At 41.5% G+C, this 25,946-nt stretch overlaps 1 protein-coding gene across 3 annotated transcripts in view; it reads right to left on the reverse strand.

Annotated features, from left to right (window-relative positions):
* Positions 1–25,946, reverse strand: part of LOC110284526 (dihydropyrimidinase-related protein 3) — a 109,446-nt gene that overhangs the window by 12,929 nt on the left and 70,571 nt on the right. For all 3 annotated transcript variants that reach the window (XM_029472077.2, XM_085833715.1, XM_085833714.1), the window contains exons 2-8: positions 21,674–21,762; positions 19,055–19,239; positions 16,325–16,489; positions 15,032–15,093; positions 14,170–14,250; positions 5,330–5,398; positions 2,448–2,568 (exon numbers count right to left, since the gene is read on the reverse strand). In XM_029472077.2, coding sequence (XP_029327937.2) covers positions 2,448–2,568; positions 5,330–5,398; positions 14,170–14,250; positions 15,032–15,093; positions 16,325–16,489; positions 19,055–19,239; positions 21,674–21,762 — 772 coding nt within the window. The remainder of the gene's footprint in view (positions 1–2,447; positions 2,569–5,329; positions 5,399–14,169; positions 14,251–15,031; positions 15,094–16,324; positions 16,490–19,054; positions 19,240–21,673; positions 21,763–25,946) is intronic.

A 25,946-nucleotide genomic window follows, 5' to 3' on the forward strand; every position in this document is an offset into this window, starting at 1 on the left:
CAGTTTACTGGAATAGTAGCTAGGGGAAATTCTAATAATGTGTCTAGTTTCATAAGAAGATATCCATGACTGGTTAGTGGTATCTACTACAGAAAAAAATATGAGACTAGCAATAATTGACATATACATCACTATCTTATGGGGTGGTGTTGAAAAAGATTGACAGAGGAATGAAGAAGTAAGATTCAAGGAAAACACTCAACAATTATAAGAAATGCATCCTTGAGAGGACCAACTGTTCCTTAGGACCACATTTAGAATAGAAGTTGGAGAATTAAAATTCTCAGTTATATCGGAATTTGGATACTGATCTGCCCAGCTGATTGCATGAATTTCTTCATTCAAAACAGCATGATAATAATGCCCATATCATGTCTTAGAGTTGTTTGAAATGTCAGTATTTGTAATATTCATGTCAGTGTTTCACTGTATTACACACAGTGTGTGCGTGTGTGTGTGTGTGTGTGTGTGTGTGTGTGTGTGTGTAGAAGATACTGGACAAGGTCCTTGTTCTTTGACACAAGTGCTTTCATAGAGAGGGACACCCCCCCCCACATCCCTGCCAGCCTTAACTTATAACTTTTTTATACTAATTATGAGAACCAGAGGTCTTAAGCAGCATGGGTGAGAGCTGATGAGATCCTTTGGAAATTGAACCAGAACAAATCCACAAGGAAGCCACATTCCATCTCCCTGTTGGTAGTACTCTCAATTCTCCCTGAGAATAGTTGCCCAAAGGATGTTCATAGCTTCAGTATCTGCAGCCCCTTATTTTGTCCCAGAATTGCACATCCCCTTATCCCTGGAAGAAGAGCTGTGTGAGTCCTCCTTACCAGACAATCACAAGTCAGAAGGCTAATGGGCAGAAGTTTCTGTCATGAATATGAAGTATTTCACACCTGAAAACACTCCATCATCAGGTGATTCTGAGCACAGAGCTCACATGGGATACACCAGCAGAGGGCAGGTGAGGTTAAGGTACCAATTGGAGAGGGTGAGTGTGTGGTCTCTCCTGTTCTTCCTTTCTCCCTCCTTTTCCCTCTTGCTATCCAGACCTCACTTCTAGCAAGGAGAATCCAACTGCTTTCCTGGTTCTCCCAAATGCCTCTTACCCAGGGAGTAGGATCATTAACTGCTGAGACATAAAATAGCAGGTTGTCCATAAACATGGAAAAGTGGGGAATACTCCAGAACCTCACCACTAGGAAGACATTTGGACACCTAGAAAGACTCCTCTCCCATTGGAAAAGGGTCCAGAAAGCCAGAGAGCTGAAATACAAAGCCAGAAGTCAACTGGACTGCCCCTCAGCACCATAGTCACTCTGACATTGATGTTCCTCAGGATCACTTAGCTGATGAATCACTCATTTTGGGTCTCTCTGCTACCAGATGGTCATCAGCACAGGGTAGTAACAAGGCATGACTGCCTGGGGAATTTTCTTTCACAATCAAGCACAGCCCACATCTCTAGTTTCTCAAACACACCGAACCCAAGAGTCTATCACAAAGGACAAGGAACAAAATAAACAAATAAATAATAAATAACAATAAAAATCTTTGAACAAGGAGTTCAAGACACTGCAAGCCTTGGTTAAATTAACAACAGTGGAAAGCACAGCAAAAGGCAGAAAGGCAATGAGGACAGAGCCCTGGGTCATGAAGAACACAGTGTAAAAGCCATCCCACTCCTTTCTAAAATAACTTGTTCTGACCTGAATGATCAGGTGGAGTAACCACACCCCTGTGATGGGCTCTCAGGACTGGAAGATGATGCTGTCTCTGGGACAGCCTTTGGTTCAGAGATGCACACAGTTCCCAGTCAAGATAATCACAAATTCTTAGATGCTTGCTTGAGCCATTTCTTCATTGTTCCCTTCACTGAGAATTGAGTACAATAGATGCCCTCTAGTATCATCTATTTCTGTCATGGTTAATACTGGATGAGGAACCACCAGGGAGATAAAAGAACTAAGAAAACAGTGGATGAAAATGTTAGAGTACTAATGTCATTGCCGAAACCCTCCAAGCTAGCCATACCCCAATTACAACCAATTCTTTACTTATTGATGGCTTGTTTAAGCCAGTTTTAACCTAGATCTTTGACTTCTATATTTAGCACAATATTGACTGGGGTGTCTATTTATGAATCTCAGATAATGTGAACTGATAGAGGACAGATGGAAAGTGAGTGGAAGATGTACTAAATCTTGGAGAAATTAATTTGTGCTGTTATTTTTATTTCAGGCAAGTTACTTAACCATCCTGAGCTTCACTTTACTATTTGGCAGATGGAAGAAACCTTGGAACTCCAGTTGTACACAGAGCTCCCTAGAGAGCATGGCAAGAAACAGAAGAGATGCGGTTTCTATTACATTGGGCAGCCTGGAGAGGAAGGGAGAGCCCACATGGTGCAGTGGGAGATTCATCATCCTGGGAGCACAAATCACCTTTCTTCCTGGCTTGTGAGATGAGATCAGCAGCGCTCTTGCTCATGACCTTGGTGACATAAAGGGGACAGTTGGTCTGGCTGGCAATGGTGATGGCACGGAACACAGCCTCAGCTTCCAGCTACAAAAACAAATCCCAGCAATCAGTAAAGCAGAGCCCCTCACCCTTTCCAGGCCCTGCCTCTACAACAGGTGGTGATAAGGTACTTTGGTGAGGCTAGGAACAACCCAGGAGGGTCTGAAATTACACAGCCTGAATCTGCTTCTGGGATTCATCTTCCCTGTTCCGTTCCTGGACTTGCCTGTGTCTCTATCCCTCAACAAAGGAGGAGAATAGCCTAGTGCTGTGTCTAGGCTACTGTCTGTCATTGTACCTTTCTCCTCTCCTATAGTTAGCATAACAGCCAACCCCCCCAAAAAGCCTCAACTTCCCAATCTCAGGGCAGAGGCTCTGGGAAAGCACAATCCTGTCAACCCTAGCTGAAGGCCATCAGAAAGGCAAGGATATCAAGACATTTCCTGAAGCTATGGGGTCAGCAAAGAGTTAGTTCTATGTAGGATTCCTTATTATGGTAATTCCCGAGCTTCACAGCAGCACAGCCACTGTTTTTATTACTGATCTCTTTTAGCCTACTCCAACTTTAGAGTTCATGCTTTCAAATATGCCAGCTAAGCTAGCTGCACTTAACCCACAGGGAATACTTATTATCTTGATTAAACAAGTGAGATGTGGGAGAGCCCAGGCTCCCTTGGGTGACTGAGAGTGAATACTCATTCTCTTATATACAAGCCAGGTAACCTCAGGTAGACCTCACAGCCTTTCAGTGCTGTTGCTTTCCTGCCTAAGTGGGAGAACCAGAGTCCTGACATCTGGAGCCGTTTTAAGGATGAAACGACCAATCTCTTTGAGCTATTAGTCCCTGGAACACTGGCCATTAGCGTGACTATTGGTTACACTTTCTGAGCAATGAGAAGTCTGCTCTTGCCTAAATCCTGACCAGTTCAGCTCAGCCTGAAGTAGAGAGAGAGAGAGAGACAGACAATGGCAATTCCTCATTGAATCAGCTGCCATTCCTTTTCATATGGATATGACTTTCTGGGTTAGCTTGCATAGACCAATACTTGAAAAACAAATATGCCTCAAATGACTTACAGATGTCTAGTGGCTGCATAATGCAAACCAGTCACTCCATGGTGACTGTGGTTCAGTCGGCTTGAGGAACTGGTATGCTCCAGAAGGCTCTGGGGGACAGGTAAAGCCCTTTAGGCACCCAGATACTACACACTGGAGAATATGCTCAGTGCCTATTGCTCTGCTTTCTGAACATTATCACTTGAGATTATATCTGGGGGTGGGGGGATTTGAAATGAAAAAGCATTGGCTTTTCCTATACTCACTCACCCTTCATACCTTTGCTGACCACTTCAGCAGCCCCATGTTCCAGCCCTGGCACCTTTGATCCTGCTCCCTCCAGCACCGAAGGGTTTTCTGCACTTCAACAACGTGACTATCTTTAGAAGGTTACATCACGTTTCAACTTTACTCAAAAGAGCTTCTGAAGCTGGATAGATTTACAGCTAAGTGGCCTTCTTACTAAAAAGGAGAAGGGACTGGGAAAGGTTGAGTCGGTGGTGGTGGAGCAAGGTTGTAAAAACAAACCAAGGAACAACAATAGACTTTGCTGTGAAATCCCCTGGCTGTGTCTAAAGGAATCTGTTTTGCCAGCCTATCCCTCCAGAGACCAGCATTTCCAGTTTCACAAACAGTGTTGACCACTGTGGCCAGCTAACACTACATAAGTGATTTTTCAGTCCTTCAAACATGATCAGCCCATGGGTGACCTCTAACTTTTAAGTTCTTTACCCATGCAATGCCACTACCTTAAGTGGGAGGACCATGAATAATACCTGAGATAACACCTGGAGTTAGCACTGTCAGGAATAAGTGTCTCTTACAAAGAACCTGGAATCATTAGGGCACATTTTTTTTTCAGGAATGTTGTGTGTATCTGGAATGTTCATCATTAATTTACAGATAGTATCAACTGGCAGCATCTAGTAAGCTGGCCACATTCTACTTCTCCATCTGTATGCACCTGATACAAGTGTATCATTTGGCTTACAAAAATGTATAGCCCCATTGTAATATGAAACTTTCCCTATATCTGTGTTACATTTAAATTCTTGAAAGCTGTAGAAGAGATGAGGGAAGAACTAAATGTTTAGGTTCTCCTTCTTCAGTGGAATTTGCCATACTTGATTAGCTAAATTGACAAAGGGGGGGGGGTAGAGGAGGGGGATTGAGATCATGCAAGGTGGCAGTTCAGAAGAACCCTGCTTTCAGATAGGTGGGCAATTAATTCCAAGCTCTGAGCCCTGTGCCAGCAGCAGTTCCTGACATAAGAGACAAGAATCGAAGGGCATATTGACTGTGAAAAGTCCTACTTCCCACATTGTCAGTGTTTTAAAAGACTCATTGCAATATAAAAAAAAAGTGCATAGAATTTCCCTAGAATTTGGCATGATTAGCAAAGATTGAGACACACTGATCTCCTACTGAAGGCCTAAGGAGTGTAAAGCAAGCGAAGGTCAGAGATGAACATCTCTATTCTACCTTCTAGCCAGAAGAGGTCTCTGTGAGAAGTCTCCCAACAATGATAGATTGAATCATAGATTCTATCACATTCTTCCAGCCTCACTTTTGCCTAAACTATGTGTGGATATGTCTCAGGCAGGGCCAAACAGAAACATTCCAGCTATAAAGTGAGTGACACCCTAGGACTGTGACAACCAGTCTCCCAGAAAACACTGGTGAAAACAACCCTCACTGCCATCTTGGTTTTTTCTGCATGCTCTTCCCTTGAACCCCCAACAAAACTCACCTCTTCCGGTCGGCTCAGAACGTGGCCTTCTGGGCCAGTTATCCCCATTTCCAGCATCCGTGCCTGCTCCTAAAATAAGAGAAACAAAGTGGAGAAAGTTCTTAGATGACTGCAGCCAACATTTGGGAAAATAATATCTCTATGCTCTGGGCTAAAATGCATTCAAGGGGGAAAAGAATAAAATTTATATGTTGGCCAAATATTTATCTCCACATTTGTAACAATACAGTCGAATCTTTAAATTTTTAACTGGTTTCTTTTTACTATTATTATTAAAAGGCAAATCATTTGATAAGAGTGTCCATGTTTTATCTAAAATTCCAGTAAAATGTCACTTCTTCTTCACCTCTTTCAGACCCTGCTCCCTGGGAACATCTCCTTGCCTGACTTGCTGGCTGGTTCATTCTTTCCTTTATTTCTATTCAAGGAAAGCTATTGAGCATCTGCTCCATACTGTGCTCTGATTTAAGTACTTGGATTAAGGCCATGGAGCTTAAGGTTTAGAGCCAGATCCCCCAGCCTCTCGTCACCTGCCTTCTCTATCAAACTCATCTGGGCTCCGTTAGTCCAGGTGCAGACTTCCAACCCTATTCCGACCTAACGAGATGCTATAGTTTCAAATTCTGACAGCTCACATATTAATATCATCCTTGGCTCTAGGTTTGTCTATTTTAAATACATGAATAAGATGAATGAATTCAGAATTCAAGCAGAAAGAAAATCATGCCTCCTGATACTATTACCTGAGTTACTGTTTCGCTAAAATCCTATTTACATTATAGGTATGACAGAAAGGACTGCTTCTTCTCATGGATGACTCCTACTATTTTTATCCCAATGAACAAGGTTTATGGAGAAGCAGATGGATGCTGAACATAGATGGGGGTGGCAGGAGTCCTAGGCTGCTGTTGTCTGCAGTTACACCCTGAAATTATTAAGGCTAGCTCCTATCTCAGCCTTGTGCCCTGGGAGATCCTGGAAAAGCAAGAGAGTTGACAGATGAAACAAGCCTGTCTCAACTGGTAACTACAAAGCAGAGAGTTAGTATAAAAAGAATTCTTAAGCCTCTTTTTAGTGTTGTTAGTAATTCAAATACAGGGGGATGATGAGGGAAGTTCCTATATGTGGTGATTAACCTTGATGGTCAGTCTGTTGAGATCCAGGTATCACCTCACAAATCACAGAACACTGATCTCGGTCAGATATTGTTAGTTTATTGAACATTGCCCCAAAACTGATGGGTAAGGGCCTCAAGTCAGACTGGGCAACTGTGACCTTGAGTCAAAATCCTATATGACTTTATAAGCCTGAAATCTACAAAGATCTGTGTCAAATTATTCCACCAATCAGGATTTAGAGATAGGGAATTTCCTGAGGAACAAGCATTTATTTTATATTTATCATGCTTGGTTGGGGTATTCATATGAATTTGGGAACTTGACTTGTCTAACATTCATGTCATAACAGGATGGACCTTGTCTAAAGTTCATGTCTCAACTTGCCAACCAGGATATCTGTTACCCACATACATGTCTCTTTCTGTCAAGTGAGGTATCAGTTCCAAGAGAAGTCTTCAGAATTTAAACTTTATTTGACCCCTACTCAAAAGTCTTATTCTAAATAGGTTCAGGTGTCTCTCTTATGTTGTGATCAATCCAAGGGGCAGCTTATAAAGGCAAATACCATAAAAGTTCATACACAGGTGCAGGATGTGTGGCTGAGTGCTTGGTTCAGGTCCAAGCTTATTGTGGTTAACAATACAAAGTGGTTCTAACTGACTTCTGACGTGATTGGCTTCCAAGAACACCAAAGCACAGAATATCCTAGTGATGGCAGTAACAACATGTGAGAAAGTTTCCTTATGGCATTAATGATAGCACAAAATGGCAAGCTAGACAGGTAACAGTTACCTCTGCCCTAACAGTCTACCCATAATTGATTGAATTTGTGATCACCTAGGAGACTAGATTAGTTGAGGCATACTTCCGGGTGTGTCTAGGGATAAACTGAGGGTGGGCCAAATTGTTCCAGACAAATAAATCAATCAACAGAAAGCCAAGGGCTCAACACTTGGGAGGCAGAGGCAGGCAGATATCTGAGTTCAAGGCTGTTCTGGTATGTAGATCTAGTTCCAGAACAGCTAGAGCGACACAGAGAAACCCTGTCTCAGAAAAACAAACCAACCAAACAAATGAACCATTTTCGTTGATTGAATTCTGCACATATTTTCTGCCAGGCTCCAGTGAGAGTCCTCCCTTACAAGGCACATTACAAGGTTAAAGTTCATAATTAAACATCTTCTGCCTTGTATAAACCATCTTCTGGTCACATTTGTTAACCCAGGATGAAGCCAGTTTATCAAGGTCAAGGTCACTCTTAACACACTGCTCCCATGAGTACATCATAACAATAATGATGTCACTCTTCTGGTCACAGCACAGCTGTGGCTTTTTCCAATGAGGAAATGACCCTTGCTTTGTTTTTGAATGGAACATAGTAAATACAGAGTAAATATGTTTTTAATTGTTTTTGTTTATTTTAATTCAAATATGATTACATTACTTCTTCCTTCCAAACCCTCCCATATAGCCATCCCTCAATCCCTCTCAAAAGCATGACCCTTTAGCCTGGTTTTTTAAAATTATAATTGTTACATATATGTAACAGCAAAAACATATAAGCAACCTGTGAAGTCTTTTTGGAGGGGCTTGTATGCACATAATCTCAGTGATAACTAATTTGTATTAGATAACTAGTCACCGACTCAACCTGGGAAAGGCTAATTCTCATTTGTTTTCAATAGTTATTTGTGGCCTGTAATTCTTTGCCTAGGGGTGAGGCCCCATGAGATTTTGTTCTTCTAGATTATCATATTAATTAGGGTTGTTGCCTGGGTTCTGCTTTGATAGCTATAAGGTGGTGTTAACATGGGTGAAGTTTCCCAGTTGTTTCTGGGAGACACAGGCTCACAGCTGACTTCCTAGTCCTGTGGTTCTTACAAGCTTTCTGATTCCTCTAATGGTCCTTGAGGGTTAGAGGAGCTCTGTTGTAGGTGTATCCACTGAGGCAGTACCTCTCTGTGTTTGGCCCAGTGTAATTTTCCGTGATTGTCTCTGTCCACTGCAAAGGGAAGCTTCTATAATGAGGAGTGGGAGATACATTTCTCAGTGGGTTCAAGGACATTCCTCAGTGTGTCATTTAAGAAAGCTCAGCCTAGCTTAGCAATTTGGAAAATCCTTGTTTGTACCCAAAGGAGATTTCATTTTGCTTTTTTGCAGAAGCAGAGCAGGAAAGCTCTGAGGGGAGCAGCTGCCTTTATTTAGATGACATGATATAAACTTCAGCTCAAGCTTAATCTAATAAATATGCACTAGAAACACATCCAAATGGAAAAATGCCCCACTTCTTCTTCTTTATGGAGAACAGACCTTTCCAAGGTCAGAAAGAGGTGGAATGAAGTGGAAGCCAGGGAGCATCTGCACTAAGGAGCAACAGAGGGAACAATTCTCCAACCAAGCAATGACACTACAGGCCCTATAGTATCTACAGGCCTGAAATACAAGGAGGAGGTTGGATTCCATGGAAAGAGAGGAAGAGCTGGGGCCACTGGCTGCAGGGCTGAACACCTGGAAAGAGGGGAGGGTTTACAGTTCTAGCACCCATGGGTTCATCAGGCAAACAGGGTGATTTCCCTCGATGTGAAAATATTTCATTAAATTTGGGGTTGGGGGAGAAATGGGAAGAAAGCATATCCCTTCACTAATTAGCTTTCTTGGTCACAAGGTGGATGGAATTGCATACTTAGCTCACCTCCTCCACTCTCAAGATACTGCTGAGTTTTCATCTTAGCCATTCAGACTGGTATGAGGTGGAATCTCAGGGTTGTTTTGATTTGCATTTCCCTGATGATTAAGGATGTTGAACAGTTTTTCAGGTGCTTCTTAGCCATTCAGTATTCCTCAGGTAAGAATTCATTGTTTAGCTCTGATCCCCATTTTTTAATGGGGTTATTTGATTTTCTGGAGTCCACCTTCTTGAGTTCTTTATATATATTGGATATTAGTCCCCTATCTGATTTAGGATAGGTAAAGATCCTTTCCAAAACTGTTGGTGGCCTTTTTGTCTTATTGACGGTGTCTTTTGCCTTGCAGAAGCTTTGCAATTTTATTAGGTCCCATTTGTAGATTCTCGATCTTACAGCACAAGCCATTGCTGTTCTATTCAGGAATTTTTCCCCTGTATCCATATCTTCGAAGATTTTCCCTACTTTCTCTTCAATAATTTTCAGTGTCTCAGGTTTTATGAGGAGTTCCTTAATCCACTTAGGTTTGACCTTAGGAGATACGAATGGATTGATTCACATTCTTCTACATGATAACCATCAGTTGTGCCAGCACCATTTGTTGAAGATGCTGTCTTTTTTCCACTGGATGGTTTTTGCTCCCTTGTCAAAAATCAAGTGACCATAGGTTTGTGGGTTCATTTCTGGGTCTTCAATTCTATTCCATTGGTCTACTTGTCTGTTGCTATACCAGTACCATGTATTTTTTATCACAATTGCTCTGTTGTAAATCTTTAGGTCAGGCAAGGTGATTCCACCACAGGTTCTTTTATCCTTGAGAAGAGTTTTTGCTATCCTAGGTTTTTAGTTATTCCAGACGAATATGCCGATTGCCCTTTCTAATTCGTTTAAGAATTGAATTGGAATTTTGATGGGGATTGCATTGAATCTGTAGATTGCTTTTGGCAAGATAGCTATTTTTACTATATTGATCCTGCCAATCCATGAGCATGGGAGATCTTTCCATCTTCTGAGATCTTTAATTTCTTTCTTCAGAGACTTGAAGTTCTTATTATACCGACCTTTCACTTCCTTAGTTAGACTCACGCAAAGGTATTTTATATTATTTGTGACTATTGAGAAGGGTGATTTCCGAAATTTTTTCCACAGCCTGTTTATTCTTTGTGCACAAGAAGGCCATTGACTAGTTTGAGTTAATTTTATATCCAGCTACTTCATTGAAGTTGTTTATTAGGCTTAAGAGTTCTCTGGTGGAATTTTTAGGGTCACTTATATATACTATCATATCATCTGCAAAAAGTGATATTTTGACTTCTTCCTTTCCAGTTTGTATCCCCTTGATCTCCTTTTGTTGCCGAATTGCTCTGGCTAGGACTTCAAGTACAATGTTGAATAGGTAGGGAGAAAGTGGGCAGCCTTGTCTAGTCCCTGATTTTAGTGGGATTGCTTCCAGGTTCTCACCATTTAATTTGATGTTGGCTATTGGTTTGCTGTAGATTGCTTTTATCATGTTTAGGTATGGGCCTTGAATTCCTGATCTTTCCAAGACTTTTATCATGAATGGGTGTTGGATTAGGTTTAGGTATGGGCCTTGAATTCCTGATCTTTCCAAGACTTTTATCATGAATGGGTGTTGGATTTTGTCAAATGCTTTCTCTGCATCTAATGAGATGATCATGTGGTTTTTGTCTTTGAGTTTGTTTATATACTGGATTACGTTGATGGATTTCCATATATTGAACCATCCCTGCATCCCTGGGATGAAACCTACTTGGTCAGGATGGATGATTGTTTTGATGTGTTCTTGGATTCGGTTAGCGAGAACTTTATTGAGGATTTTAGCATCGATATTCATAAGGGAAATTGGTCTGAAGTTCTCTATCTTTGTTGGGTCTTTTTGTGGTTTAGATATCAGAGTAATTGTGGCTTCATAGAATGAGTTGGTAGAGTACCTTTGGTACATCTCATTGAGCCTGAAAACGGGATGCTGCCCCTTTTCCAGTTCTCCCCTCCCAGAGTTCTTCATCAATATAAGCAGTGAATTAATCTGGTGGTTGTATTTGGTTTTTACCTCATGTTTTTCTTTTTACTTCTTTATTTAATTTAAAATGTGCATGATGATGACATTTTAAAAGTTTGGAGGTTAGCCAGGTCTAGTGGCATATTCATTTAATCCTAGCACATGGGAGACAAAGGCAGGCAGATCTATCTGTGTGAGTTCAAGGGCAGTCTAAACTATGAAGTGAAAAATGGAAGAAGTCAAACTGTTTTTTTCTAATATAGCCTGGTTCCTTAGACTGTCCAGTCCTCTCCTTGTTTGCTTTTGTTTTCATGACTTGCTCTACCTTTTTTCTGCAGTTGTTGTTTCTGGTGTTTTTTGTTCTTTGTCACACAGACTGCGGAGGCTGAAGTGTTTATTTCACAGCTTTTTTTTTCTAAGTCAGAGTGTCCCTATGTAGCCATGTCTGGCCTGGAACTAGCAACTTATTTTTCTTTCTTAATACTCAGATCTTCATTGTTGAAATGGGTTAGGTTACTCGGGACTAGGATGGCACTCCAGGGCTTCCCCAAAAATGTTAGTCAAAGGTGTTTTGGGCACCCTCAAGGGTACATTTGAGAATTTGTAGTCTCTGATTTCTCCTATACTTGGATCTTGTAGTCTTAAACCAACGGTGCACTTCAGATTCTCCCAGATAACAGTTCCTTGCAAAGCCCTTCTTCATGATCACATCAGGGTACTGAACTTCTTGGAAAACACTCTCCAGTTTGCTCAGCTGCCAGGTGGTGAGACTTCTGCAGATCCATGGTCGAGTGCGCCTGGGCAGAGGATGTGGCTCAGGCTGTGGCTGAGGCTCTGGCTGGGGAGCTCTGGCACCTAAGGTCTCCCATCCCTCCAATTGTAGCTGTCTCGAACTTTGACAGCTCCCTTGGCTTGAGAAGTCGACATCACCCACTAGGTAGAAGTTCAAGCTGTCCATGAGGTTCATATCACCCTGTTGGTCCAGGATGCCCTGATACTCGGGGTTGTCCAGGAAGTCTAGAGCACATTCCTGGAAAACGCTGTTCTTTTCTGCATCTCTTACCTCTTGATCATCCTCAATTTCCACCTGAATCACAAGGTCCTCCAAGTGGTCCATGGGTAAATATCACCTGGTTGGTTCTGGATGCCCTGATACTGCGGGTTGTCCACGAAGTCTCCAGCATATTCATGGAAAAGGCTGTTCTCTTCTGCATCTCTTACTTCTTGCTCATCCTCAATTTCCACCTGAATCCCAGGGTCCTCCAAGCTGTCCATGAGGTAAATACCACCTGGTTGGTTCAGGATGACCTGATACTCAGGGTTGTCCATGAAGTCTAGAGTACATTCATGGAAAACCCTGTTCTCTTCTGCATCTCTTACCTCTTGCTCATCCTCAATTTCCACCTCAATCACAGGGTCCTCCATGTTGTACAAATTGGGCTTATAGTTATGGCTTACATGTTCCATTCCTTGAACCTTGTAGAAGTAGCCTTGCCCTCACAAATAAGGATGTGGTCAGCGTAGTCCAACAGTCAGTGTCTGTCTTACTCCAAAGAGGCTGGCAATCCCGGAGTTGTTCAGTGTAAGAATCTGGACTTCACAGGTTCAATCTGGCGCAGAAGGCTGAAAGGAATCCTGTTGTGCTATGTTGTGCAATCTTCCGATTTTGTTGAACTCGCAACGAGCTTGGTTTCACTTTTCAGTGAAGGGGCACCAACCAGCAAGACAAGGTAACTTGCCAGCAAGATCGAGGGCAAGTGGCCGAAAAGCAAAATTCCTCTTCTAGTGCTTCCTTTTATCTGGGTTGTGCCAAAAGTCTCCGCCCACATTTAGGGAGGGTCTCATGTTGTGATCAGTGCAGAAAAGTAGCACACACCTTTAATCCCTGCATTCCGGAGGTAGGGGGAAAGAGGATCTCTTTTGAGTTCCATGGCGACCAGTATAGTGTATATAGAAAGTTCCAGACCAGTCAGAGCTAGTTAATAAGATGCTGTCTCAGAAGGGGTATGGGTATGGGGTGAGGAGAAGATTAAGAGGTAAGGGAGGAGGCAAAGGGATTAAGGGGAAGGGTCTGAAAGAGGGAGGGAGAGGGGGGGCTGTGCATGGATTTGCTCAGGAATTTGGTTTTGTTGATTTCAGATGCAATTAAAAGGACAACCAAGACCACAGCTGCTCTCTTCTTTCTACTCCAATCAAACGTTCTAGGTGTAAACTCTTTTAAGGACAGAAGACTTACTGAGCAGGTCACTTTTAGATGTTCCAGTCTTCACTTCATAACTAAATAAATATCTAAGTTGAAGTTGCTGCCTCAAAATTAAAAACAAGTGGAAAATACATCAGATAAACTATAAACAAAATCTATACATGTAGTAACAGGATTTATGATGACATTAATCTGAAGATTCCTTTTCTTTGTTTGGATGGGTTTTAGTTTTCTGAAACAGGGTCTTACTATATAGCTTTAGTTGTCTTGGAACTCACAGTACCTACCTTTCTTCTGCCTACTTAGTGCTGGGATTAAAGGTATACACTACCAACTGACATTGAAAATTAAGACTTGTTTTTGTGTTTTGTTTTGCTTTTGAGACAGTCCTTTTCTGTGTAGTCCTGGATGTTCTTAAACTGGATTTTTAGGCCAGGTTAGCTTCAAACTCTGAGAACCTACTGCCTCTGCCTCCAGAGGGCTGGGATTGGGATAAAGGCATTTGCCACCACTGCCTGGCTGAAGATCAATTTTTCAAGAACTGAGGCATACTGCTTCAAACAAAGAATAAAAAGCTTGCTATCACATCTAATTACCTTGAACATTTGATGATCCCCCTGTCTCTGTAGCCCCAATGTTGGAATTAAATTCTGAGCCCAGAGCTGTAAGCTTTTTTGAGTGTGGATTATGTCTTTAGCAATGTTTTTATGTTAACAGAGTCATGAACACATGGGGGCATTCAAGTCATGCTGAAGAGAGGACATGGATGGTATGTAGACCTATGCTCACACAGAATGCTCACTCCATGCAGTTACCTGGGCAATGATATCTCCATTCTCGGCATGAACTTGAGCAATGGCCCCCAGCTCTCCCAGGCAGGTGAAGATCTCATAGAGCTGAAACACACATGAACAGCATCACAGGCTCCTTTAGCAGCTTGACATAAAAGCCAGTTTCTAAAGCCAGGACTAAAACTGTCTTAAAACAGAGAGGAATGTAGTCCAAAAGACATTTTAGGAGGCTTTGTCTCTATAAAAGATTTGTCAGGAATTACATACAGTCCAGACCAATATCTAAGAAGCGTTCTCTCAGGCATCCAGATCTAATGGTGTAATTTTCCATTGAGCTTAGACATGGTACCAGAATTCTTTTCAATAAGGGCTCCAACAGTTCCCAAGAGCCTGGTCAAAGCCAACGCCTGTATTCAAACTCTTACCCTGAGCCTTTCAAGACAAAATTACCCTTACTCTCCACCAAGAATTCAAGAGTACTAATTGCTTGCATTTCCCACAATTGTTTCAGATCTATCAAAACTCATGTATATCCATGATTTTCCAGGAAAAGTCAAAGTGGTACAAATATGACAGCCAAGTGGGTACAACTGGAAGGAAGCTCACCTGATTCTATAAGGCAAAGACACCCACATTTTCACCAGGTTTGTAAGGGTTTTTGATACCACAGCTTTCCCTTATTCATGCATCCCTCTGCTTTGATATAGGCACCCAACCCATAAACTTCTTTAAAATGAAGTATTACTACAAGGTCTTCAACATACAACCTGGCACAGTAACCTCCCTCAAGTAACCACAGAGACTCATGTCCCAACGGCCAGGGTCATCAGCAACCATAGGAAACCCAAGCAGACCATTCAAACCACACAGCCAAATGGGTTGTTACCTCTGTGTTGGACACTTGATATAAATCCTTATAGGCCATGTAAACCATGAAGGAGTTAATGCCTGCCAGACAAGAAAACAGAAAATATCAGGAAGAAGACAATATTAATTATAACTACCACCTTCTCATGTTTATCACACACACACACACACACACACACACACACACACACTGCATTTGTTTTATTACTAACTGTAGAATCAATCTATCCTTGCTCCTACCATGTCTTAGACTTTCTTAAGGACGTGCCATTATTATGTAATATTAACATTTTGGTCTTATAAAAATGATCTAGTTTAGAAACCTTTGTTCTCAGATAGTTAGGCATGTGACCTCAGAGAGGACTAGTTACCTTGTCTCAGTTTCTTTCTTTGTCCAACTGGTTTTGATGCTTTGTGCTGGTTAGTTTTATGTCAATCTGACTCAAGCTAGAGTCATTTTGGTAGAGGGAACCCCAAGAGAGAAAATGCTTCTACGTATGGGCAAGCCTGTACTATTTTTTTTTTTTTTTTTTTTTTTGGTATTTTCCAGAGAGGTTTTCTCTGTGTAGCCCTGGCTGTCGTGGAACTCACTGACTCAGCCTGTAGACCAGGCTGGCCTAGAACTCAGAAATCCACCTGCCTCTGCCTCCCAAGTGCTGGGATTAAAGTTATAGACCACCACCGCCCAGCTGTACTACATTTTCTTTATTGATGGCTGATGTGAGAAGTTCTAGCTCACTGTGGATGGAGCCATCCCTGGGATGGTAGTCCTAGGAGCTATAAGAGGCATACTGAGCAAGCCATGAGGACCAAGCCAGTAAGAGGTGCTTCTCCAAGCTCTGTACTTCAATTATGACCTCCAGGTTCCTGTCCTGCTTCAGTTCATGTTTCCCTTCAGTGTTTGGCTACCCGCTATAAGATGAAATAAACCCTTTCCTCCTTGAGTTGCTTTTGTTGTCATAGTGTTTAATCCTAGGAATAAAACCCTAAGATACCCATGGAGGTGAAAAGCCTCATCCTTGTGTAGTGTAGATCTGTAGCCTATTAAATGTCACCTCAAGCAGTTATCCTGATACCCTGCTTTTTCAGCTTCAAACTGACGAACAATATTTATCCCAGGAAGATCCTACAAAAAGTAAAGTTACATAAAGAAAAAGTAAAGTGCCTGGAACAAAGTAAAAGTCCCTCACACCACCCTCATGCTTAAGGGACCAGACTCGGAACTAGAGGAGTGACTCCTGAGAGAGGGATATTGTGGGAGACGCAGACAAGGCAGCAGAGAGATGAGGCTGGAGCGCATGCTTTGACTCACCTTTTTCCTTGCTGAGGTTCTGTACCTCCTGCTTGACGCTGTCATTCCAGTGGGTGATGTCCACATGCAAAGCATAGTCACAGCAGCTCTTCCCGTCAGCCCACTCACGCCACTTTTCATAGGCCTCTGTCAGGCTAGACTCAGGTTCAGGTACCACATGGTCAACTGAAGGAAACGGGGCAAAATGGGTGACTCGGAAACAGTTTGGTCTCCCTGTCCCCATTCCTGCTCCTTCCAGCTTAGTTAACTCTGGGACTTGGAACAAATTAGTAGCATTCTGAAACCTCAGTTTTCTTTTCTTAAAAATGTGTGTAGAGTAGATGGGGAACATGTTATGATAGTATTTTCCATCTGAGTTTTCCATATGACTAAGTGCAAAATGCATATATAAGGTGCTTTACTGATACCTGGTGCATATTAAGTGTTAACTCCTCATGACTACCTGCTATTTTTATGGTGTGACTACTGGCTCTGAGTCACTATTAATGGCCAAAATTGTGTTCTCTTCCCCGGATAGAAGAATAAGTTCTAGATGTATAGCAGGCATGAGTAACCAAATCCCATGAACTTGTTATCAAGAATCAGTTTCTCTGAATTCAAACCCACTTTTCTCTGCAACTGTGGGTTATACATATTTTTAAATAATTGTGGGTGTGTCTGCATCTGTTTGAATCAGCTGCTGGGTGGAGCCTCTCAGAGGACAGCCATGTTAGTCTCCTGTCTTAAGCATACCAGAGTATCATTAATAGTCTTGGAGATTAGTGCTTGCCCATGGGATTGGTCTTAAGCTGGGCTGATTGTTGGTTGGCCTTTCCCTCAGTCTCTGCTCCATCCTCAGTCCCTGCATTTCTTGTAGACAGGATAAATTTTGGGTTTAGAGTTTGGTGAGTGGGTCGGTGTCTCTATCACACAATTGGAAGGACTGTGGGAGAGGGTGACCAGGAAGGGGGGAAGTGAGCAGGGTGTAAAGTGAATAAGTAAAAAAAAAAAAGTTAAAACAGTAAAGGAGGCATGATAGTGATCCCAACGCCTGGGTGGCTCACTGAAAGCTCAAAACCAGCCTAGCCTGCGTAGCAAGATCCTATCTCAAAACAAACAAAACAAACAAAACACACCGCACCTAAATTAAGAGAAATGATATTAAGTAAAATTATATTTGTATTTTTAAAAAATAATAATTGTGGTTCTCATACTAGGGATTTGGCAAAAACTCTACCCTCACCTGGGCCACAACATGTAGCTGAGTTAAAGTGTGAAATTGGTTCAACTTTTGGGATTATGACATCGAAATATATATTAAAAAATCTGGACATTTTCCAGACCAGACTCTATTTATTCTCATGCCTAAGCCTCATGCCTAGGAAGATAAGTTGTAGCTGACAGCAGCATTTAGTATCTAGACTGTAGCTGATGCATTTACAAAAATGAAAAACCAGAAGTGGCCAAGGTTGAAATAAATTGAGAAGTTTAGTTAAAAACATAGAGACAGTTTTCACAGAGTGACGAGAGACACCCATTTTAAAAGCTGAGGTAAAATGTGAGCAAATGACTGACTGTAGCAACATCCGTGATCCACCATTTAGTGAAAAAAAAAATCACAGCTTTAAATATGGCACAGATACTAGGATCCTGCTGTGAACTTGAAAACTGCCATAGTAAGAAACTCCAGCAGTGAAGTAGGATTATGTGGATCCTTTGCCTTGCACACATCTAGCGTTTCTAAGTTATCAATGAAGGGCAAGAATGCATCTGTGGCTCCTTGTAAGCTTTATTCTTCGCCTAAACCTCTCATCTGCTCTCTGCTCCTTTGCTCATGGAGAAAGACCAAGTAGACAACACTTTACAAGTATGCAGAACAGGCCCAGTTTCTGGTCCAGATGGCAGCCAGCCAAACCAAAGCAAGAACCACGCATTTCCTCTGTCAACAGAGCCCGAGTGCACTGGTTGGAAAATATAATGCATCCAGCTACATTACTGCTGTCTTCAAGGACACTAGGGCTTTCCTGGGCAGAAAGCTGCTGAGAAGTCAGCTGGCTTACTTTTATCAGTTGGGGGGAAAGGCTCAGGCCTCCCTGGACTGCACCTTTTATGGCCTTGCTAAAGTTGAACCCTGCTAGTGGTTCAGTCAAAAGGAAGGTCAAGACAGACTGTAATTCTGGCTCAGGCTTCTCTGTGCCTGTGGGTAGAAGAATAAGCTGTTAAGTAAATAGTGCTGTGTCTGAGTTTGAGGCTAACTCTGGGCCAGTCCCCAATTCATTGAGATTCCTTGGAACAGGAAGGACTGCCTGAAATACTATCAGTTCTGTACTCCAATAACATGCAATTTCCCAAGTTTCTCTGGAATTAGTAGTTACCAGAAGCAAAAGAAAAGAAAAATAAAGGAAACCACTCACAGCTTTCCTAATCTTAAAGATACAAATTGGTCAAAATATAGCAAAGACCCAATAGCACTAAATCCATCGAAACCTACTAATCTCCCAAGAACTGTCAGTCTCCATGATCATTCTTTCAGACGTATCTGTCTCTGGTTGTTTTCAGTAACATTAAGTTCATGGACGTCCTTTGTGTAACTACAGGAAGTTGGCAGTTTTCCTGCTTTTCCCACACCCAGGGACACATAGATTCCATGAGCCAAATTGAGAGAAGTGTGTATGGTTTCTGTATTTTCAGAGGGCAGGTGTTTGACACCTTTCTCAAACCCACAGGGCTGGGCAGCACGAGAGGACTTACTGATCATGGTGGTGCCTCCCGCTAAGGCAGCCTTTGTCCCTTGGAAGAAATCATCCACTGTGGTCATTCCCTTGTAAGGCATCTGGAAGTGGGTATGGACATCAATGCCTCCAGGAATCACCATCTTCCCATTGGCCTCGATGGTCTTCACACCTCCGGGGACAATCAGATTGTCTCCAATTTGCCTGTCGAGACAGCGGAACAATGGGCAATTAAATGGAGCAATCCTCAAGACAAGCATAGAAAGGAAGGGTTTTAGACACAGGGGTCTTTAAAGTCGCAGGCCCTTTAGCCTCTAAGCAATGACAGATAGCTGTGTATACAAAACTACTGCCACAACATCATCTGCATGGCACTGTGTTAGGGTTTTGTTCTGAAATCTAAAGATTGCCAATGTCTAGAGTCAGTGCGTGACTCATATTTTTATATAACTATTTCCATTATTTCTTTCACTTTGTTTTTTCTCTCTAATGGTGTGGGATGACATCGGGGAAAATTACAAGGAACGTGAAATAAATGACTGTTAGGTGCAACAGAAGATAATAACTTGGTACAACATCAGGTATGGGGACTTAGTCATCTTCTAAGCAGGATCTCTGTGCCCTAATCAAAGGCATCTGCTTGAATCACCACCTCCTCAAGTTTCTTTTTCTTGCTCCACCATTCCCTGATCAGCTAGTAATGCCTTGTTGCAGATGCACAAGGACAGCATCAAACATGCAGCTCTCTCCCACACCCTCTGCTTTTGTATGGTCAGTATTTCAATAGAGGCTCCAGACAAAGAAAAGTAATTATGGTGACCCAGAAGGCTTCCGAACATCCCAGGAAAGAGTGTGGGAATAAACTCATTGAACAAATAAATGAGAGTTTCTAAGGTTCATCTCACAAGAATGTGATAACTATTTCCCACAAGGCTGTTTGCAGGTCACTGGTTGCAACATTGCCTAATTTTTTATTTTATTTTTTTTTTTAGCTTTGATTTAGACATCTGGCTAGGTCTGTCCCCATAGTATACATAGGATTCACAGTTTATGCTAATACTAAAAATCTCCTACCTTGGGCACATATGTGCCCCACTATTTTCCTTTCTGTACATAGCCCCCCAAATTCTCTTGGTGTAGTAAAATGTCCACCCCACCGCTGACCAGCAAACTGTAGGTTCACAGCTAATGTGTTCCTGATATGTCTAAGAGTTCAGCTCTACCACATCACCATGGGGCCATTCCAGGGCCACCACAATTCAAAACACACTGTGAGGGAAAGAATGCAACCTCTGACTGTAATTCTACTTTAGTCCAGCTACTGCCCAGTCCTCTTTCTGTTTTTCTTAGGTTTTCCTCCAGGAGAAATTGAGAACCAAGAGGATGAAGAACTGATGGACCCATGTGGTATGTGTTTATATACATTTTTATATATTTTCTACTCATTTTTATAACTACTGTAATATCCTATCTGAAGCAGATGTGCCCCATCTACTTTTCTCCAACACACTAAGTAAGACTACAGCGATCTCTAACATCTCAACTTCTATCTCCTTGTGTGATCATTTTTTTTTTCTGCTGGCAGCCATGACTAACCTGTGTAAGTATGCTCTAGATAGAAGCTACCAGGATTCACAGTCTTGGCTCTGCCAGTTACCAGCAATGGCCAACTTATTATTTGAGTTCATTGTGCCCCAATTCTTTTGGTTGTAAAATGTAATAATTCCTCAGTAGGAATAATTTCCCAGTAGAGCTGTGTAGATTAAAAGTTAATCCCTGCCAAGCCCACAAAACACTATTAAGCATATTAGGGATCAATAAACATCAGCTGTTGTAATTAACGATTGCTCCCTCTAAATTTCATCTAGCCTGCTATTTGGTTCTTGGAATTGATACCACCTGATAATGCTGGATCCTCTGGTCTTTTAAAAGACTATAAGGTCCCAAGGATTGAGGAATGTTGACTTGAGCATACAATGCCCACTGTAAAATGTGACATACAAGTGTCCACCACCTTACACAAATGCTTTGCTGTTAGAAGGAGTCCTGCTAACAGTATGAATCTAGACATATACAACATCTTATTAATATGATGATGTAGCTTGCTGTTTATGACTGAATATGGTGTTGGTCAAATCCTGTTTTGAAATTCACTATTTAAAAACCTGATACATAAACATAGCATCACTGCCTATGCTTCTTTAGTAGCAAGTTATTCCACTGAGAAACTGTAGATTCTCAATGAATGTACTTGGAAAATAGGCCCAAAATGTATGCCCTATTTGTAACTGCTCTTTCTTTTAAGCCATTTTGTCAAGTTTACTTTTAAGTTTTTTCTCTAATGTAAAGCCTTACAGATAAAAAAGTCTGTGACTACCCTGATTTCACCTTAGAACCTATGTCATATGCCTTTATATTTTCAGGATGCTATCACTCATGCACACTTATCAACATCCTTAAGGACAGGGATAACATCATCCAATCATCTATGAGCCGTGGCATCCCCTTTAGTACAATGGGCACAAAGATGTCCTAAGAATTTACTCTTTTGGCCAAATTCCGAGTTTTCACTATATGAACCTGAAGCCTCTTCCTTAAGAGAAAGGAAGTAGAAGAGTAGAAGGTTTCGTGTACGTACTTTATTAAGCCATCCTCCATGTAAATATCAGCATAAAAGGACTGATCATCATTGACGATTCTCCCTCCCTTGATTAGAAGGCGGTCACTCTGGAAAAGAAGGAAGACATGAGTCACTATTGCAGGACCTCAGGGAAGGGTATGTTGCCAGGGTCTTTCCAACTGGCCCTTTGAGTCATCAGCAGGAACACACTTGGTAAACGACTTCTGTGTGCTCAGTGCATTGCACATTTGAATGTGCTGTATTTGATGGGGATCCAGTTATAATTCAAACAAACCCAGTGTTTCACTTCCTATATCTGCAAGCTGTCATTGTCATGGGGCTTTAGGAATATTTATATTACCTATATAGTCTTAATGAAACACTCAGTTCATGCTAGTTACATCACAATTTTGTTAGCTGATGAAGTTGTAAACAGTAAGAGAACCATTGTTGGAAAAAAGACAAAAATTATTGTAGTTATTCAACTTGGGAGGGGGGAGAAAGTATGATTTAGATTTGCTTCATTATAGTCAGTATCTCTCAATCCTCTTCATGCACTTTTTTTCTTTTTTAGTATCTACGGTATTAAAATGTTTCATAAGAACATGTTCATACAATTATATGATATTCTTTGACTATGAATGAATATACTTTCTTATTGCTTGAATCATAAAAAGATAAACTCATTAAAAAACTTAGATGAAATTTGAGAGTGATCCAATGTGAAATAATAAAAATATGCTCTTAGTTGGTTACAAAACACACATATGTTCTGTATATCAGAGAAATATAAATTGTTGTCAGTACTGGAGATCACAGATTGCACTGAATGGATGGAGATAAGTTTAATGTTATAAGCTGTGCCTTTGAGGAGACATGGACTAGAAAAATATTCCCAGAAGACTGGCTAAACAGAGCTATGGCATGGATAAAGACTATCATTTGATTGGATTTGATGAAGAATTCAACTTACAGATCTTCACTTCATCCATTCATTCATCCGTCTATCTATCAGTCCATCCATCCATCCCTCTGTCCATCCAGCCATCTGACCACTGATTCAGCAAATAATTGGTTACTATTATATAGATGGGGAACATGGAGTTGTATAAAAGACTCAGGAGGTCACTGCCTTCATGGACCATAAAGGGGGGTGTTTAGTAATAAAGAGCTGATATAAAACAATGTGGATTTAATGTCATAGGCCACAGGGGAGTGTGATTAATTCAGATACAAACTATGAAAGGTCTAGTAAGGGGAAAGAAATCTACATGGGGTGCCAATATAGAATTTTTGCAGAAGGGACAATGTGTATTGAGACCTCAAGGTAGAGGAAATTCTTGTCTCTTTGAAAAGCTGAGGAAAGTCAGTCTGCAAAAGCTTCATGTTTGAGGAGGTGAGTGGAACAAGATAAGGTTAGGGAGGAAGACTGGCTACTCATACTGGATGGTTAAGTGTTTAAGTTTGAATGAAAATGCACTGAGACACGTGGGATGGTTATAAGCAAAGGAACACGGGTAAATTAGAAAATGCAGTTTTACATCTCAGTGTTCAAGGATGATACTCTTCTCCACTGCATGGAGCTTAGGGGATAGACCAGGGTCAAGGTCAGAACCATTTAACGCTACCCTTACTTTAATGTCTCTTCCTGTCCCCTGTTGGAGAATACAGCTTCCAAATAGGAGAGAGGTTCAGAGAAGAAAGTCCCATTGACGGATGACTTCCGGATTCAGTAATGCAAGTTGTGACCAAGACTAGAAAATGAGAGATGGCGCTAGGGTCCCATGTGGAATACAGAAAATTACCTCTTAACTTCTGCTTCCAGGTGTTGCATGAGAATAAGAAGTTTCATCATGTCTTATCACCAGGGGAGCAGATTTGTCAAACACACAGATTAATTAAGGAGTTAGAAAAACTTTACATGGGTAGCAGAGAGGCTACGTGGAGGTAGAAAAGGAGGCCCCACCACACACAATCTATTCCCTCTCTTGTTCTGGGATCTCTCAACATGTCTGCCCTCATTCTGATCCTGCAAAGCCCAGTATTTAGCTTAGTGCTAGGTCTATAAATATGGGATTTATGTTATATATCAGATTCCATGGCCCTTGCAAATATGTCCTCAGTGCCTTTTTCCAAGTTCATCTGGCATCGAAAAACCATCTTCTTTGTCACACCGTTAGCCTAAATAATGCACTTGCCTGACTCTAGAGCAAATTTTACCAGCTTCTACTTCAATTAATTCTTCACAATTCTCATGTTCTCTAGAGGCTAGTTTATTATCTCTTGATCAGGCAGGCAGCTCTGTCCATGTTGGGAACATGTGTCATTTGACCTTTCAGTCTTCATTTTCCAGAGCTGTTATATGTTCATCAAATGCATGAAAGAGGGCTGAGACATAGACAAGGATTCTATTTTGTCAGTGTAGATAGAATGAGGTAGAAAGGCATCTACCACACAAATTGTATGACTTGACTGTACTGTTTGACTTTGAAGAGAAAACCTTAGACAGCAGTGGTGGTGCTTTTAATTCTAGTGCCAGGGAACAAGAGACAGGTAGATCTCTGTGAACTCAAGACCATCCCAGTCTACATAGCAGCTTCCAGGCTAGCCGGAGTGATATAGTAAGATTGTTTCAAAATAAATAAACCAATTTTAAACATTTTATAATTTCAGCTTTTAACAAAACTGCAAAATTATGAGAAGGCTCTAGGTCTATGCTTCCAAACTATTGCAAACATGAGCAAATTATCCATGCCCAGTTCCTGCCCTCATCTACAAAGCTGTATTTTATGGGTTCTACACATGACTCTAACATATCCTGTAGCCTATAGCCAAGACACAGAGTAATACCATTAAAAAAAAAAACTGGGGGAAAAAAGCCCAGTTCTGGATGTCAAGGAGGGCAGCATTTCCTGTCGCATTTTCCTGAAGAAGTAATCATCATGGTTAACTACACATGGTCACCTATGTGGTGAGCGGTTTTTTGGAAAAGAGCCACATTCTACCTGAACTATAAATTATGAAATAGGAATAACCTATAGATCCTAAGCCCTGAACCACTTTCCTGGACAAGCATCAAAGGTTGGCAAAGGGGTAATTGCTCTCTGGGTAGCCTTGATGTTCCACACAAGGAGAGCAGTAGTGGACCCAAGAGGAATCAACCCAATTGGGATCACATCATTGGGCACTCTTCAAATGGTAATTAGATAAACCCTTTCTGGTTTAATGAGGAAGAATCTAAACAGAATCCAATGACAAGTGGTAAACCTGATATAGGTTGTTTTGTTTTGTTTTGTTTTGGTTTGGTGGGGGGAGCAGCAGGGCCCCTGATCCATGGGTTATAAGTGTTGCTATTGATACTCTTGCTTGTTTCCAATATGCAGAGCAGAAACATCAAATGTTGAACAGGTCACAAAAATATACGTTCCCTGGGGACTCTTCAACTTGCTGTCTATTTCCCTCACAGCAACCCACTTGACTCACTTTGATCCCATGTATAATGGCTCCATTATGAAGAAGAAGCCTAGGCAAACTATTAGACACTAAGAATATGAAAGGTAACTGTAGCAATTGATACTAAGAAACTCTATCAGAGGGGTATAAGGAGTGGAACTACTGGTTACCCCCAAGCCAGGTAAGACTAGTCATCTTTGCACACAAAACAATGTTTGTTATGAATTCACGGACTAGCCTCACAACTACACAGAATCAAAACCCAACAGTAGGAACAAACCCATCATGTGTGACTGTTATTGCCAATAAAGAATATATGGGTTGTGGGTTTGCATTTTTGTATTCCTGGCACTGAGTTAGCTGAGCAACCACAGTCTAGTTCAGAATGCCCAATCTTTGTCATATAAGGATAAGCAAAGAATTGGGATATTTCCAGAGCTTTCTGGGCTAATTTGAACAGTACTCATGGTGGTAGACTGAAAACTATCCACTGGAGACTCTGGAATTTGAACACCTGTTTCCCTGCTGGTGGTGTTGTTGGCTGTTTGGGTATTCACTCCAGCCTTGGAGGAAGTATGTCACATGGGGGCGGGCTTCCAGAATTTATAGCACTTCCATTTGGCTCTCTCTGCTTTGTGTCTGCTTTTGCAGATATGATCTTTCAGCTTCTTGTTCTGCCACCTGCTGCCATGCCTCCCATCTCCCCCCACCCTCCATTTTGGACTCTCCCTCCAGAATTGTAAGCCAAAATAAACTGTTTCTTCCATAAGTTGCTTTTGACCTCACTGTTTTATCCCAGCAACAGAAAAGTAACTACTTTAGTATCTATACTCATAAT

Source organism: Mus caroli, unplaced genomic scaffold, assembly GCF_978045245.1.
Source record: "Mus caroli unplaced genomic scaffold, Mus_caroli_1 scaffold_19, whole genome shotgun sequence".
Taxonomy (NCBI): domain Eukaryota; kingdom Metazoa; phylum Chordata; class Mammalia; order Rodentia; family Muridae; genus Mus; species Mus caroli.